This window comes from Aethalodelphis obliquidens, unplaced genomic scaffold, assembly GCF_003676395.1.
Source record: "Aethalodelphis obliquidens isolate GAN/ISIS:26980383/991018 unplaced genomic scaffold, ASM367639v1 scaffold13, whole genome shotgun sequence".
NCBI classification, from domain to species: domain Eukaryota; kingdom Metazoa; phylum Chordata; class Mammalia; order Artiodactyla; family Delphinidae; genus Aethalodelphis; species Aethalodelphis obliquidens.
Window position 1 is genome coordinate 8,703,540 of NW_020837957.1, and position 17,825 is coordinate 8,721,364.

Sequence of the window (17,825 nt, forward strand, 5' to 3'; positions counted from 1 at the left end):
TCTAATTTTTTCTTGTTGTCCTGACTTGGCTAGGAAAAGTAATGAAAGGAGTCATCCTTGTCTTAGCTGATTTTAAAGGGAATGTATTTACATTTCTTCCACGTGTATGATACTTGCTGTAGCTTTTTATTGATGTCTTTTGTTAGCTAAATATATTTCTAGTTCACTAAGAGATTCTTTTTTTAAATTGTTCAATTTGGGTAGCATCACATTCTTTTATCATACTTTAATTCTCTTTATTTCTTTGAAGCATATTAATATTTTGTTCATATTCTATTTGGGGTATTTCTAATATTTGTATTACGCACGTCTTATAGTTTGTTTTTCTGCTGGTGGCTTGCTTTCTCATTTGTGCACTGTATTTTTGATTGAGAACTCATTTTACTTAAACACTCCTTATGGAAAATTTTTTTTTTCTTTGGTGGTATGCGGGCCTCTCACTGTTGTGGCCTCTCCCGTTGCAGAGCACAGGTTCCGGACACGCAGGCTCAGCGGCCATGGCTCACAGGCCCAGCCGCTCCACGGCATGTGGGATCTTCCCGGATCGGGGCAAGAACCCCTGTCCCCTGCATCAGCAGGCCGACTCTCAACCACTGTGCCACCAGGGAAGCCCCTCCTTATGGAAAATTTTTGAGGTCTGTGTTTAAAATGTGCTCTATAGAGGGCATTAGTTTCTCTTCTGTCAGACATCTAAGGGGCCAGTCACCCTAGAACCACTTTAAACTAAAATTTCTACTTAGCATGTTTTAGACTTTACAGGGAATGTGAATCCAGTCTCAAATCTATCAATAGATGAGTGAATCTTGTGATTGGGAATTCTCGGAGAATAATTTTCTTTCCTATAACTCCTGTCCTTTGCCCCATACCCTGTATCAAGATGGGCACAGGCATAGCACAGTGAGCTTTTCTGTTTGTTTGCGTTCTGTTTCACCCCTCAGTGTGTTACCCTTTCATTGCTTCACATTTATGGAAGGGGGGGGGGCATCAGTAATGTGAGTTTCTGTGCCAAAAAGACCCAGCTTTTGTGTCAAATCTCTTAAGATTGGCAAGTTAAAACCAGATTCCACACCTCCAGGGAGCAGCTGGTCAGGGCTCCTTGCCTGATGGAATAGCATTTTGTGATAACTTTCAGGCTTCCAATTTGTTTTTCTTATATTGACACAAGCTTTGCCATGCTGAAAAAGACATATTTTCATGTTCTATACAGTTTCTAGCAATTTCAGATGTTCAATACTGGGAGGGGTTTTTCTCCACATCTAGTATAGTTGATGGTACGAAGTAACAGGTCACCAGCTTTCTCTGCATCACAATTGGTCATTTTTATAATGCACCTTATAGGTTTTTTCCTTCTCCTTTCATCTCAGCCTATTTCCTATGCTTTGTGATATCATTTTTGTGGAGGAAATGCCTTCTTGTTTCATATAAAGTATGTTTAATAAGTTTTTGAACATTTTCTCCCTTTTGCTATAGCCAATCATTTAGATAACATATTCATCTTCAAGTTTTTTAACGTGTACTCTTTTTTTTCTTATTCCAGTGCATATTTGTGTATTTACTTAAGTTCCCCACCACACTGCATTTCTTACTGTGTAAAGTTCTGATTTGAACTGATGCTTCCCAGCACATAGGTATGTAGTTTGTAAATACCCTATTCACTGTCTCCCTGGTTGGATGCATTTTTTAAGCCAAAGTGTAGAGCATGACCATGGTCACAGCTATTCTCCCCTGTCCTGTGTCTAGCAGGATGAATCAAATACAATTTATAGGATCAACTTGAGTTCCTCTCCTACTTCTTGTTCCTGATATTATAATACTTGGAACCAATGGAAAGCTACAATCCCCAACATGGTCTGGTTTTAGTACTCTTCTTTCTCTTCCTACATACAAAGTTTTAAATTCTGAAAACATACCCCATAAAATGCAATGGACCAGTGGATAAAGGAAGGTAGGGTGAGAGCAAGGGAATAATATTCTGACTGCCTTCATAACTGCAACCATATACAGAGAGGAGGATGTCCAGTTTTGTCTTTGGTACAAGTTTTGGTACAAGTCTGGAAGTTTCTAAGCCAGGAAGCAGAAGTTCAGGGAGAAAAATTAAGTTCTCTGTTTTCTTTCAGGAAGGCTGGGCTGTTTCTTCCATGAGGCTAAGCGAGGTATAGCATTGTTTTTTTGTTTGTTTTTTGTGTTCTAACTCCATAAGCTTTTTACTTTGTAGAAATGCCTTCTGAATACTGGCTTTGGGTTAGTATTAAGTTTTGGAGGTTTTCCAACTGTTGTTCCATTTTCTATGTCTCCAAGTCACATTTTGTCAGAAAAGTTCATATCAGAGGTTGATGGCCAGATGCTATTTTGAAGGCAGTTGTATTTTTTTAGCAAAATCATATGAAGCCTCAAAGGCATGATATTCATAGATTGTTTTTTTTTTTTTTTTTACCATGACTAACAAAATTTGCAAATATAAATTCAGTAGGCTATGCTTCATCTTGGAGGAAGAAGAGATCCATTATCTCCTTACTCTTCTCAGGAATCTTTTAATCATTGCTTCTGGCTAGATTTTTTAAGAAAGATATGAGGCAAGAATGTCTAATATATACAGAAGATTTGAGCCCATATCTTTGATTATACTAGTCAGAAGAGGCTCAGCTATGGTAACAAATAGATCCAAATGTGCAATGAGTCGATGAAAAGGAAGGTTATTTCTCATTCACCTAATAGTTCATAATGTTTCAGATCAATGAAAGGTTAGGAGTGAAGTGAGGTAATGAGGTAGGGGTATTCTTTGGCATAAAATCACTCAGTGGCTCAAGATAATGATAGCTTTGTTTTCTTCAACCTGTAGCTTTCCAGATCACCGTGGGGGGTTACTATTCCAACTAGCCAGGAAGAGTAACAAGCATGGAACTGAGCATGGGAAGCTTTATAGGCCAAGCCTGGAAATGGCCCATGTCATTTCTGCTCATATTTCATTCACTGGAACTCAGTCACAGGGCCAAAAGTAACCTTTAAACAGGTTAATCACTGTAGTCCAAGTGGGGAGAGGTGGGGGCTGGGAGTGGGGTAGGGTGTTCTAGAAGGAGATTAAAATAGGTTTTGATAAACAACTTGAAATTTCTACCACATTGGATTATCTAGAAAATTCTATCAGGACACTAGATTCTTAGAATTATGCAACTTGACTCCTAAAAATCCATAGATTATCAGATTCATCTCTTTCCTGTTAGGTTGTGCAGAACAGCTCATGCCACGCTTTAGCAAAGACTGCATCTGCATGAGAATTGCACTGAGCTTCAAAGTCCTTTCGACACTCACAGAGAAAAATAGAACAGTTTGTAAAACCAATATGCTCACAAATGTGAAACAGCATTAACAAATGTAGTATTTGTGAACTTCAGCTGATTGCTGATACATCTCCTCCATCCTGACATGTCAAGGTACACTAGTTGGTTGAAACAAATGTGGAAACACTCTCAACATCTGTTCTAGGCTACAGAATGCTGATATGTTTGGACTAGGTCAAAGTATGATTTATTGAAGAAAAAAATTAGTATGAATTAAGCTAATATGTCTCACTATATTATTTAAAAACCTAGAAATATTATCCGAATCCCTAACTCTAACTCTGAAACAACTGGGGAGTGGGCATAAGATATAAATTACCACCAAACTACTTTTAAGTTTTTGATAAACTGAATGAAGTATGACCTCATTAAGACTGGAATATACAGAGAGTGTTCTAAATAGGACTTTATCATCTTTCATTTTACCTACGAAAACTGTAACTGTTTAATGCCCCCAGCACAGCGGGCATTTTTTGGAGGGGAATTGTTTTTATTTTGGGGGGTTTTTACATTGCTGTTACCTTTACTGTGTAGAGCAAGCAGGTAGGTTGCTGAGACTTCATTACATTCACTACTGAACAAAATCTCTTATTTCAGACAATGTATGAACAAACCTATTTTGAGTGCAGCATCATTCCCAAGGATTATTTACTGTGATTGTTTTATCTACTCACTGGAATCCTAATTCCCTCGGTTCTTCACTTTATTTCAGTGACAGCCATTCTGACAGGTAGCACATGTGTATATTCTCATTATTCAAACCTTTTCCTCATTACCCACAGTGATCCTGTCTCCTTACCCTTCAGACTAGGCTATCTTTCTCAAAGACTCTGAAGTTTACAGAGTTTACTGAAAATAATTAAATCTTATTTTGATTTACATGGAGGCAGGCTGGTATAATGAAATAGCCTCAGACCTAGAATCAGGATTTCAGGATTCCATTTTGAGTGTTTCTGTGAACTCTGTGATCTGATTTCAAAAGCTATCTAAGCATACATCCATAACACAAAGGAACTTGGGTGATCTTACAATACTATCAACTTTCAAATTCCATGTGTGCTTATATTATATTTATTTATTTATTCAACCTATAGACATGAATCACCAGGCAATATGTTAGGTACTGAAATTAAAATAATATGTACTGGGCTTCGCTGGTGGCGTAGTGGTTAAGAAACAGCCTGCCAATGCAGGGGACATGGGTTCGAGCCCTGGTCCGGGAAGATCCCACATGCCGCGGAGCAGCTGAGCCCGTGCGCCACAACTACTGAACCTGCTCTCTAGAGCCCACGAGCTACAGCTACTGAGCCCATGTGCCACAATTACTGAAGCCCACATGCCTAGAGCCTGTGCTCTAAAACAGCCACCGCAATGAGAAACCTGCACACCGCAATGAAGAGCAGCCCCCACTTGCCACAACCAGGGAAAAGCCTGCACGCAGCAATGAAGACCCAACACAGCCAAAAAAAGAAAAAAAAAAAAATACTAATATGTACTAAACCTTCTTTATGCCTTAACTTAGTTAAATGCTCAGTCCCCACTTAATAGTTGAAGAAACTGACACACACAAAGCTTAATAATTTGAGCAAGCTGGCATAGTAGTAAGTGGCAGAGCTAGAATTCAAAGCCAAGGTGACCAGCTGCAGAGCCTGTCCTCAAAACTATGAGCATACTGCCTCAAGCACAAAAGTGAATACGAGTTGTCCCCTTCTTCAGAGAGCTCACAGGCCACAAAGGAAGGTTGACATGTAAACAAAAAGGGCAGTGTGATGCGTGCTATATATCAATACTATTACTTACAATGTAGGTTGTTTGCTTTGTGCTAGTTGCACTGTTGTTTTACATATGACACAATTCTCAGAAGAAATCTTCAAGGTAGGTATAATTATCTCCAGTTTTTTGTTTTGTTTTGTTTTGTTTTTTAATGTAAGAAAACTGAGCCTGTGAGAGGTTAACTAATTTTCCCAGTACTCCATAGTTAACAAGTGACTGAGCTGGGATTAGAAATCATGTTTGTCTGATTTCAAATCCTGTTTTTGTTACCCTCTGTCACATTCCACTGCATAAACAGCAACCTTACTTCTAAATTCTCTGAAATTTATTTCTCCATTGTTGTACTTACTCTTTCCATGAAATTACAATTTTAAAGTTAAAAATATAGTTTGCCCAAATTTGCCAACAGTGCATGAGAGAACAAAATTATCATCCTTAATAACTTCTCAAAGAATTTACAAACCAAAAGAATAAGATTATTTAGAATCATTTGACACTAAAGCCAAACAGTTGCTTTAAACCTTTGCTTCCTGTCTGCCTGCAGTTGAATCTACACTGTCCCTAAAAAACTTAAATAGTTGTATCAGAGAAACACATCAGAATCTCAGAATGAGGGAATACCATAGACATGATTACCTCATTTTACAAATGAGGCAATTAATACTAAGAAGTTTAACTACTTTGTCCAATGTTGTATAATAGGTTAAGTAACTAAATTAAAAATAGAATTCAGGGGCTTCCCTGGTGGCGTAGGGTTAAGAATCCGCCCACAAAGGCGAGGGACACAGGTTCAAGCCCTGGTCCGGGAAGATTCCACATGCCACGGAGCAACTAAGCCCGTGCACCACAACTACTGAGCCTGCGCTCTAGAGCCCGTGAGCCACAACTACCGAAGCTCGCGTGCCTAGACCCTGTGCTCCGCAACAAGAGAAGCCACCGCAATGAGAAGCCCACGCACTGTAACAAAGAGTAGCCCCCGCTTGACGCAACTAGAGAAAGCCCACGCGCAGCCAAAAATAAATCAAATAAATTAAAGGGCTTCCCTGGTGGTGCAGTGGTTGAGAGTCCGCCTGCCGATGCAGGGAACATGGGTTCGTGCCCCGGTCCCGGAAAATCCCACATGCCACAGAGCGTCTGCACCCTTGAGCCATGGCCACTGAGCCTGCGCGTCCGGAGCCTGTTGCTCCGCAACGGGAGAGGCCACAAAAGTGAGAGGCCCGCGTACCGCAAAAAAATAAACAAATAAATAAATTAATTAATTAAAAAATAGAATTCAGATCTTCAGCCTTTCTGTCTTACACTCATTATGCTGTAATCTCTAAACATACATGTTTACTATAATCACCTAGTAAATTTTCAAATATTTATTCATTTATTTATAAGTAAATATAATAAAGACTGAATAATTCAGTATATTTGGGGAGTGGTTATTCAGGAATCTGTATATTTTAAATATTTACAAGATGGCAAGGAAATTCATTGCTAATTCCCATTATATAAATGTTTTTTTTTAAATTTTGGTTTAGTATTTTTATACATCTGGGTAGAAATAAGAGGAAAGGAAAGGGAAGAAACAAACAGAGAAAAAGATAATGAGAAAAATGTAGCAATGGGCTACTGATGGTGAGAAAGAAAGAGAAAATGCATACAAAAATGAAGGAAGGAAAGAGGGGAGATGGGGGAAGCAAGCTCTAAAGTACAAAGGAAGTTTCCCAACAGTTTGACCCCTTTTTCCAAATTTACCTACCCTAACTCTTCTACATATTGCCTTTGTTTATACTATTTCTACCATATATTTCCCCTAATCTTCACTCCCTTCAAACACACACATACACTTACACAAAACACACACATATGTGCAAGAGCAGACATGAGAATACTTGACAATTCTTGTGAAGTTCAATCATGATGATGTGGAAAAGACCCAAGAAGATTAATTCTGTGTTGCTCTCAAGTGTTCCATTAAAAAATAATTCAATTCCATAAATTATCTTGCTTGATATACATGCTCACTGAGGAAATTTGCCAATAAAGTTGGACTTAAATAAATATGGGTTTATAAGCTGTATGTTTGTTTCAAATTCCAAGATCAGTTTGAAGAATATATTCAGAAGGAGGCACCTTGAAGTTTTCAGAGTTTGACCCTTGGGCAGCTTACTAGAGCATGGATCTAGATGAGAACACCATCACAGAAGCAAAAGCACACACAAAAGTGTGTGACAAATATATTTGTTATTTCTTTCCTGACTTTACCACTTTTCTTCAGTTTGGCGTGGAATTATTTTCAACCTAAAGCATTTTCACTTTTAGAAATTGCTTTCTTACTGCTAATTGATGGGCAATCTCTATTATATCTATTACTTGAAAAATATCTTTTTTTTTTTTGAAGCAATAAGTGCCAACCTAGGAAGAACAAGACAAACAAAACAAACACAGACTGTCCTCTAGCAAAAAGTCTTGCTCATGCTCATGTACTAAAGCAAGAAAATTGTTTCATCTTTCACTTTTAGAAAAAAATAGGAATAATAAAAATATGCACATTTGGTTACTGCAGATACATTTTGACTTTCTATGAACAAAAGGGTCAAAGGTCACTCACCCACCCTTAACACTAAAACTCCTCTCAAAACCTCTGATAAAAGTATGAGAGAATACATTTAAGTTAAATTGGGTAACAGATTCATTAAGTAAAAATAGCCTTGGCACCCTAGTCATTAACTGAAGTGTAAGTCTTAGATTTAAAACAAAGGACCAATTATGTTTCCCTCAATAGAAGAAATCATGTATTCCTTAACTGCATGTTTAATAACATAGTTTAGCTTCAACTAAGGAATTATATAAACCATAGAATTAAATCTGAACTTTTTATATCATGAAAGTCCTAAGGTGAAAAGAAAAGGTTTAATTTGTAGATATTTATGTCGTTCTATTGAGTAGAAATGTTTTATTTAAAAATGTTTTCTGGGTGATTATCCATACGTTTCTAATATTCAGTGCTCAATATCCATAAGGATTTTCCTTCAAATTTCTTAGTTCCTCATGTCTCTCTTAGCTGTAGTTGTTTTCAATAGTGTCATTTTAATTTTTTCCTTTACCCTTGCAGTGACAAAACAGAAACCTTCCAAGTACAATCCATGGATGTAGGGAAGAAAAATATTTAAATACATTTCTTTAATATTCAGATGTGTCTCTGAATAGTTTTATCATCTTGAAGTTATTCTTCTTTGATTGTGAAGCACTGGATCTATGTCTGCCTATGAAAACTCATGAACTCCCATTGAATCTGGCCCTGTTTTCCTCTACACTACCCATCCTCCTTTCTGTTTCCCTTTTTGGTCTCCTTCAGCTCTCCGCAGCCTGACAGATCCAGCAGTGCCTTGTCCCCTAATTCCTATGGGGTTAAGCAAATGCTGCTGCTATTGCCACGGAGCCCTCACTCCTTTATTTCCTGGTTTTTTTTTTTTAGTATCTATCAAATTCAATTTTATCCTTCAGACACCATCAGGGCCAAGGCCTCTTGGAAGCTTTCACTGATACCCCAAGGTGTCTTTATAATGGCCTTGCATAGCACCTTATGATTGGTTTATCAAAGTACTTGCCACACTTTACTACAACTTCATGGTTCTTTTTTTTTTTTTTTTTGAATTTTTGAATTTTATTTTTATTTATTTTTTTATGCAGCAGGCTCTCATTAGTCATCAATTTTATACACATCAGTGTATACATGTCAATCCCAATTGTCATACATCACACCACCATCCCCAGCCCCCCGAGGCTTTCCCCCCTTGGTGTCCATACGTTTGTTCTCTACATCTGTTTCTCAACATCTGCCCTGTAAACCGGTTCATCTGTACCAGTTTTCTATGTTCCACATACATGTATTAATAAACGATACTTGTTTTTCTCTTTCTGACTTACTTCACTTTGTATGTCAGTCTCTAGATCCATCCACGTCTCAACAAATGACTCAATTTTGTTCCTTTTTATGACTGAGTAATATTCCATTATATATATGTACCACATCTTCTTTATCCATTTGTCTCTCGATGGGCATTTAGGTTGCTTCCATGACCTGGCTATTGTAAATAGCACTGTAATGAACATTGGGGTGCATGTGTCTTTTTGAATTATGGTTTTCTCAGGGTATATGCCCAGTAATGGGATTGCTGGATCATATGGTAATTCTATTTTCAGTTTTATAAGGAACTTCCATACTGTTCTCCATAGTGGCTGTATCAATTTACATTCCCACCAACAGTGCAAAAGGGTTCTCCACACCCTGTCCAGTATTTGTTGTTTTTAGATTTTCTGATGATGCCCATTCTAACTGGTGTGAGGTGATACCTCATTATAGTTTTGATTTGCATTTCTCTAATAATTAGTGATGTTGAGCAGTTTTCATGTTCTTCTTGCCCATCTGTATGTCTTCTTTGGAGAAATGTCTATTTAGATCTTCTGCCCATTTTTGGATTGGGTTGTTTGTTTCTTTAATATTGAGCTGCATGAACTGTTTATATATTTTGGAGATTAATCCTTTGTCCGTTGATTCGTTTGCAAATATTTTCTCCCATTCTGAGGGTTGTATTTTCGTCTTGTTTATGGTTTCCTTAGCTGTGCAAAAGCTTTTAAGTTTCATTAAGTCCCATTTATTTATTTTTGTTTTTATTTCCATTTCTCTAGGAGGTGAGTCTAAAAGGATCTTGCTGTGATTTATGTCATAGAGTATTCTGCCTATGTTTTCCTCTTTTGTCTTTCTCTTCTCTTAGATGTTGAACTCCTTGAAGACTGATATCCCTGGCCCTAAGACCTCAATAGTATCATAGTAAGCAATAAGTAAATAGGTAAATAAATACATATATAAATGTAGATATACTGAAGTAAATCTTCATTATCACATATGAACTAGTACTTCATTTAGAAGAAAAACTATATGTGGTTTTTAATGTCCTGAGTTGTTCCAGGTAAGTGTTAATTAGCTTATCAAGAAATTTAAAAACATGAGAGTAGCTTATATTATAAGCAGTATAAAAAGATGAGGAAAATGGAAAATAAAGGTAGGGGCACAAAATGGAACCAGAAGTGAAAACTTAGGTGATGATTGTGAATTCAAATAACTCTCATTTTTCTTCTGGTCCTATGGTAGCATCTTTGTCCAATTCCAACCTCAAATGCTGAGCTTTTCTCTTTTTTTAAGGTGATATCTATTTGTCGTCTGCAATTTCTTCTAGTCTTAAGTCTGATGTGTCTGCCTAACTTGCCCAACGTTTTGGAGAAAACTTTATGAATAGCCTAAGAAAACTGGTCCCTTCGCTAGAATCTTCTTCCTCCTCTTACCTCTCCCTGATGGCCCCTCATTTCAGGCTTTGATACAATTGTAATAAGTTATACTAATTGGTACATTCTATTCCACATGTTTGGAGCTAGTTATATTGGAAGATAAAGTGCAAATTTGCATAAATGAATATGTATCAGATGCAAAGTAATGTACAAATATGTGCTTGTGATTTACTGGATAAAATCTTAGTTCACAGTGCACTCAGAAATATCTTTACTGTTTGACCATAGGAAGAAGTACTCAATTTTATTTTACTGGAAATTGTGTGTGCAAAATAATTTCTGATACCAAATACAATGAATGATCTTACTGACATGAGCGAAAACTGAAATAATATCTAGATCTCTTTTTACCTTAATCTAGTTGACTCTATATTTTTTCTGGTTAATTAATACTTTCCTTTGTTCATGTCTTTTCACCCTTGAAAATCAGGGGTGTTATGAAGTATTTTAATCTCATCAAACTTCAATTTTCTTATCTGTAAAAAAAATGGAATTAATGCTTTCTCCTTCTGGGTGAAAGCACTATATAAATGGCAGGTTATTTTTATTGAATCCACCTGAAAATTTTGGTTAAAAAAATGGTATCAGAAATAAGTTAGTCAACATACCATTCACTTATTGTTCTGGGAGAAAAAAATATGTAATTGTGGAACAAACCTAATTATCTCTTTCCTGTTTTGCCTAGTAGAGTAATGCACTTGGTGAATGCTAATCTTTTAAATAATTCATCTGATAACTATTTTTTGAGTGCCTCCTATAAACCTGGTGCTACTCTGTGTGACGGGAACACATCATTGTACAAAGGAAAGGAAAACCCCTTAAGACATAGAGCTTACATTCTAGAGTAAATATGTGCAGAGAGAGATGTATATTTTTTCAATTGCCAACGGTGGGCCAGTCACTGTGATAGGTGCTATATGTATATTATCTCATTTAATCCTTACCCAAACCCTGAAAATTATCTATTATTGCCCCAAATTTACAGAATTGGAAATTGAGACTCAGAGAGGTAAAGTGGTTTCCCAAGGTCTCAAAGTCCAGTAAATTATAGAACAAGAGTTCAAATAAGTTAAACCTGACTATAAGGTCCGTATTTCTAAAAGAGTTACTCTTAACTGAAAAAGTACATATAAATAGAATGGAGAAAATACAACCTGTCACAAGATCAAAGAATCCTGCCCCTTTTACCAGCAATATTCATTTTGAAGTGTGAGGTCTTGCAGGCTTTCCTGATTTCTAAATCTGGGATTCTGCTTCCCTATAGAGATCTTTGTTATTTGATTAGTCTATGATACCATCTACATTTTCCAGATTCTAGATTTGGCTTCCATGAATCAACTTTACTGATTTTTTTAGACCCTGGTCTCTCTTTTCCTGTTTTTCCCAGTTTATTTGAACCCATGGACTTTCTGGACATTCATTCTTCCACTTTTTAATTAACAATAAAAATTATGGGACTAATATCCTCTAGGCTGCTTCCAGGGATGGAATACAAATGCAAATAAGACAGAGAATCTATCCAACTCCAATCCACTAGCTCCCTCTGGCTTAGCTAACCAACTGGTTTAAATTTTTTTCTCTCGTGTTATGTGTGTGTATGTGTATTAATTTCTCAAGGTCTGTTTATGATAACTGTCATGATTCCTTTTCATTTTTTAGTTTGTTTTTCAATTTGATAAGAAATATATATACATACTTACATACGTAATATATATGTAAGTATATATATACATACATATGTAAGAATGTGTAATATATATGTAAGTATGTAATATATTTCGTGTCCAATTGTGTGCAGGTGTGTGTCTATACATATATATGCAAATATATAAAGAAATGTACATATTCATATGTTTATTATAACTATATTATATCATAAATTCATGAATATATTATATTCATATACAAATGAATAAGAGAAAATACAGAGAAAAACAAGGAGAATAATCACCTACAAAATCTCCCTACTCAGAAACAAGCTTTTGTATAAAATCTTACTATCTATAGTAAGGCTTTCTGTAAATAACTCAAAATGAACTTATTTATTCAATCAACCTAGTCCAATCTATACAAAATAAGTCAAATATGCCAATCATTTCACTAAAGTGCTGTTTAATTAAATTAAATAGAAATCCACATGAAAGTGCTATAAGTATAAAGTGTGTGGCAAAATATGATATTTATTATATGTATGAGATATATACATATAGTGAATGTGGCAAAGGTATTAGATGAATACTAAAACATTAAACATTTCTAACTTACAGGGAACCTAAATCTCTTCCTCAAATTGACTTATGGAATAACTGAGTTAACCAGAGCTTATGAAAATTTATTACATTTCATCTTGAACCCCATTTGGGAACAGGGACAAAGTTTCTCTTCAAATTATAACTCACAAAGCTACTGCAATTTTACATGCACCATCAATATTGATTAATAACCATAAAAAGAAGGGCTGTCTTGAACCTGACATAACTCTATCTTCAGGGAACCTTCAGGTTATCCTGGGAAGTGAAGTTTGTGTTTGTTATAGAGCACTGTGCTCAAGTTTGGGTTTTGACAAACTAAAGTTTGTTCAGTAGGTTTTGGCTAATTTCCTTTGGGAAATCAGTTCAGTAAAGTCCATGGATAGTGCTTCTAAAGGGGTAAAATCACAAAATTAATACTTTCCAAATTTCCTCATAAACAGGAACATACACACTTACACTCACACACCTACGCTACTTAACTATCACTGGTATACATGTGATAAAATTATTCCAAACTAAGGCAAATTTTAGATCTTGACCAGAAGTCTGAACAAACTTACATAAAATATTGATTCAAGAGATGTAAATTTAATTGATCAATCAGTATTCAATACAATTCTTCATGGCACATTTAAGAAAATGTGAGCTATCAAAGGTATAATTTGAGAAGCAGCAGAAAACAACATTGAATGTTTAAAACCATTTAAAAAATCCTGTTGAGTCCATTTTCTTAATATTTTTAATACTGTGTTGGCACCAACATTTCCACTTATGATTGTACTTTAACTGAATTAGTTCTTAATAAACATAGTCTGTATTATGACTATAATAAACACATCCTTAACCTTTTTTTTTTTTACTTTCCCCTTTTTCCTTCCGGTTTTCCTTCTTAAGTTAAAGTTGGTTAACAACGTTTTCTTTTCTACCGATTTTTAGGTGTCTAAAACCCTGCAAAAGCCACTGAAGCACCCTTTTCAACTGATGGAATGTTTCTAGGCTCTGCTTCAAACTTTCCTGCTTCCATTTTGTGTTGGAAGACAATTCTCCACGGGTCTCTTGTGTTTCTGCACATCTTGTGAGCAGAGACACTGACAGCTTTTGTTCCTGACAATCTTTTCAAGGAAGTTTGTATAGAGAACAGTCTTGGAAGATAGAAGAGGTAGTTCTCTCCATGGAGCAAAGGACAGGTTTGTTTACAGTCCAGTATAATAAAGATAATTTCTCCCTCTGTGGCAAAGGGCAGGTTTGCTTGCTGCCATTATACAAAAAAAAAAATCGAGTTTCTAAGCTCAGGGAGCCTCAGCTATGACACAAACCCACTGTGTGTATAGGCATCAGCTAGCCCTCATCATATCACCCTGTAGTAATTAGGGCTTGGGGAACGGATGTAAGACAATACTCTGGCTACTGCTATCACTATGAGTAATAAACTGCCCCTTGTCTCTGTCTTCTGCCAGCAACCATGAAATTGTGGCAGATCCTTCATAGTTCTCGACATCTGTTGCCTTAATTTCTGTCCTTCTGCTTTATATATGGATTCTTTTCTCCACATAAATCCTTTAGATGATGACTCATTGGTTGGTGTGTCTTTCTTTCAATTCAATTTCTCTCCAAATATCTGCATCCTTACTTGACCTTTATCAGTCTAAAGTACCCACTTGTCCAGGAAAAAAAAGAGAATCGGATTACATAATAAGTGACGATGAACTAAAGTCAGAGAGATAAAAAGATAGAAAAGAAAGTGTGAATGCAAAAAATAGTGAGGATTATACATGGAGAATAGGCCCATGAAAATCCATATGGCAGCTTGTGTTCAATTATATCCCCATTGGAGACATGAGTTTAGAGATATGTTGTTTCTGGGGGCTTGAAAGTAGGCTGCATTGCCAGGCTGGGTGCCTTGCTTCTTTGACAGATTGACTCTACCTTTTCTTTTCTTAGTGCTCACTGCTAAAAATATTACTTCCCTTGTACTCCTATTTCTCACCTCTTTTCCCAACCCTCCAACAATAAAATCTGTAGACTCATATTCAGATAAGCATGGTTAGTTATAAAATAATCAGGGATTTTTATTTGCTTATTAACTCTAATTTCAGAGAGTTCCAGAGGGATGAACAGTAACCCTCTGCAAAAGGAGTCCTGAGATTCAATGAGGACTTATCATAAATGCATAATTTCAGGCCATATACCTCAAGGATTTTGATTCAGTAGGGCTGGTGGGGCACAGAAAATTTCCATTTCTAGTAAGCTTCTTGGGTGCTCTGTGGAAGTTTGTCTCAGAATATTATATGAGAAACTCTGCTACAGAAACTGCCTCCTTCTGGCATTATGCACATTTGCTCAGAGTCAACTCCAAATGTATATCTTAGTCACTGACAAATGTTAGTTGGTTGCAATGATTTGCCCTGGCAGACACTCAACTGCCTAGAGTGTTTTTTTTTTTTTGTTGTTGTTGTTGTTGTTGTTTTTGGCAGTACGCGGGCCTCTGACTGTTGTGGCCTCTCCTGTTGCAGAGCACAGGCTCTGGACGTGCAGGCTCAGCGGCCATGGCTCACGGGCCCAGCCACTCCGTGGCATGTGGGATCTGCCCGGACTGGGGCACGAACCCGTGTCCCCTGCATCGGCAGGTGGACTCTCACCCACTGCGCCACTATGGAAGCCCGCCTAGAGTGTTTTGATAGTCATTTTTTGAACCATGAAACTGAGATTCATATTAATATGAAAAAACTGCTTAGTTTTAGCATTTGGGGATATATTTGGAAAATTTTCCTTCTGATCTATGGTACAATACAATGTACTCATTATTAGCAATGGCCATATATAGAAAGATGTATAAATGGGAGGAAAACACATTGGAAGCTATAGTTTGAAACCACTTTTGGTAAAATACTATTACCCCCAAAATATTCTATTTGAATAAGTTAAACCATGTGAAAATTTTTGAGAGAAAGACTAAAAGGGATTGGTTTTGAAAAGTAAAGACTATCGCAGTCATTGCTGTTGAGATCATAAGATATGAAATAAGATAAATGAAAAAATGACTTTCATCACTGTTTTGAAATATATTTAGAGAAAAGATATAACATAATGACACTGATGGTTCTGCAGGTATCTCTTAATATTCTAATTTCCTACTAATGACGTTCATGGGAAAATTACTTCTTCATTTTCTCAATGTTGTCCAAACTAAATAGAATTAAATACCCACATAATAGGAGTATCACAATAACAGCTTTTCTCTTTAAGTAGAATAGCACACTTCATGTCCATCAAATTTGATTGGGAATTCCACACTTAAATTTAGTCAGAATACACTCCAGGTGAAACCCATGAGAATGAAGATAACACCATGAGTATAGGATGCTTTAGAGATAAGGATACCACAGTTTAGAATGCCAGGGACTAGGATGATAATGGAAACACTGCCATCTAAACATTAAACTGAATTATTGTGGAATTACTTGGGGCAATTGATGTTACATGAACAATTTGATCAATATTCTAACATGTAAACATTTTCACTGCCAATAGGCAGTGTTTATCAATAGACCACCTCTTAAAAAATTGCAACATATGTTTCAGACAGTATTTTTCAGGTGTTTTATCTTTTCTTTGAAATTATATTGATAAAAGGTTATGGGACTTACAGTTTACGACAATTTTCACTTTTTTCACATCTGGAAATGACACATCATTTTCTGCACTGCATTCATATTCTCCAGCCTGGTCCCGTGTAATTCCATAAATGTCCAAATATTGTCCATTTTCAAATGGTTTCGCTACGTGAAGAAAAAAGTACAGCGTGTTTAATTGTAGCTGCTTGAGGCTTCATTCAAGTAAAACAAAGATGGTGTGTCTTCCTATTAGATATTGCTGACAAAATAATTCCAAATGTAACTGGGGAATTATTAAACCTTTTGTTCTCTTATATTCAGAGGTAAAGTCAGAGAAAAAAGCAGAAAGTGAACAAGGGATACTGTAACAACTGTTTCCCCACAACAGGATATACATGTGTTCTTTTTAATTGATTGTGGTCTCCTAACCTCCTCACACATCAAATCAAGCTCTGCACATTTCTGTAATTGAGTTCAACAACCTCCTAGCAGTGTAGATGAAATTCACTAATATGACTTGCTACATATTGACTTTTATACAGTGTAAGCTAGCAACTTGACACTTAACCTAACTAAATACTACTTTTCTTTTGGGGAAATCTCACACTCATTCTCAAAGTTTCAAGCTAGATGGATTGATAAAAGTATGGAGATATATTAAACCATTGCTATATTTCAGTTTCCATACTTTTAAGATTTCTAAGGGAGGTATACTATATACACTATACATAACCCACCTAATAAACCTCAGGAAAAAACTTTATGATTCTCAAACTAAGAGTTAAGTGGCTGTAAAAACAAACTAAATTACTTTTATTTTTTAATATTCCAGAGAAAACATTCTATTTGACTAAAAGTGACAGATTAAAAATACAGAGACATAATCATGGGTAAAAGAATATTCCCAAGTGAATGGGATTTGAAAAGAAGACTCCTTTCTGAAATAATGGAATTTTTATTTATTTGAAAGTAGAGAATCATCGGGCAGGAGGTTCCTGATTATTAGAGATACTGCAGAGGAAGAATGGGCCTATGTGAATTTTAGGAGGAGGGATTTCATATATAATATCTATGTTAAACTTTTTTTATCCTTTGGGTTCCCTTGTCTGAGTATATCAGTTGCTGCATTGTTGCCCTCCAGGTAACTATGACTTTGCTAACTGAAATCTGCAGTGTTTAGAATATAGATGATTAAGTCATTTCTCTGGCTGATCACAATTTGTAGACAGAGGAGAGTTATATTTCTGAGATGATAGTTGGCTGATATGCTATTGTAGGTATACAGAGGTAAGCTCACAAAAGCAGCAGTTGTCTTCAAATTCATGTTCCTAAAATCTGATTTTATAATCATTTTCTTTGCTCAACTTGATATCTTTATCTGACTCCAAACACTAACATAATATAAAATTTTAATATTCCCTTCTATTTCTCTTCTTTTTAATTCTTACAATGAATATAATCTAGGCCTAAATGTGTCCATAAAAAACTACTGAAATATAGGGAGGACAAAA

The 17,825-nt window shown here is 36.1% G+C and overlaps 1 protein-coding gene across 2 annotated transcripts in view; it reads right to left on the bottom strand.

Annotated features, from left to right (window-relative positions):
- NEGR1 (neuronal growth regulator 1) overlaps positions 1-17,825 on the bottom strand; it is a 911,825-nt gene that overhangs the window by 276,852 nt on the left and 617,148 nt on the right. Inside the window, exon 4 of one of the 2 annotated variants that reach the window (XM_027114082.1) lies at positions 16,348-16,479. The exons of the other annotated variant lie outside the window; for it this stretch is intronic. Within the exon in view, the coding sequence (XP_026969883.1) occupies positions 16,348-16,479 (132 nt within the window). The remainder of the gene's footprint in view (positions 1-16,347; positions 16,480-17,825) is intronic. 2 annotated transcript variants of the gene reach the window in all.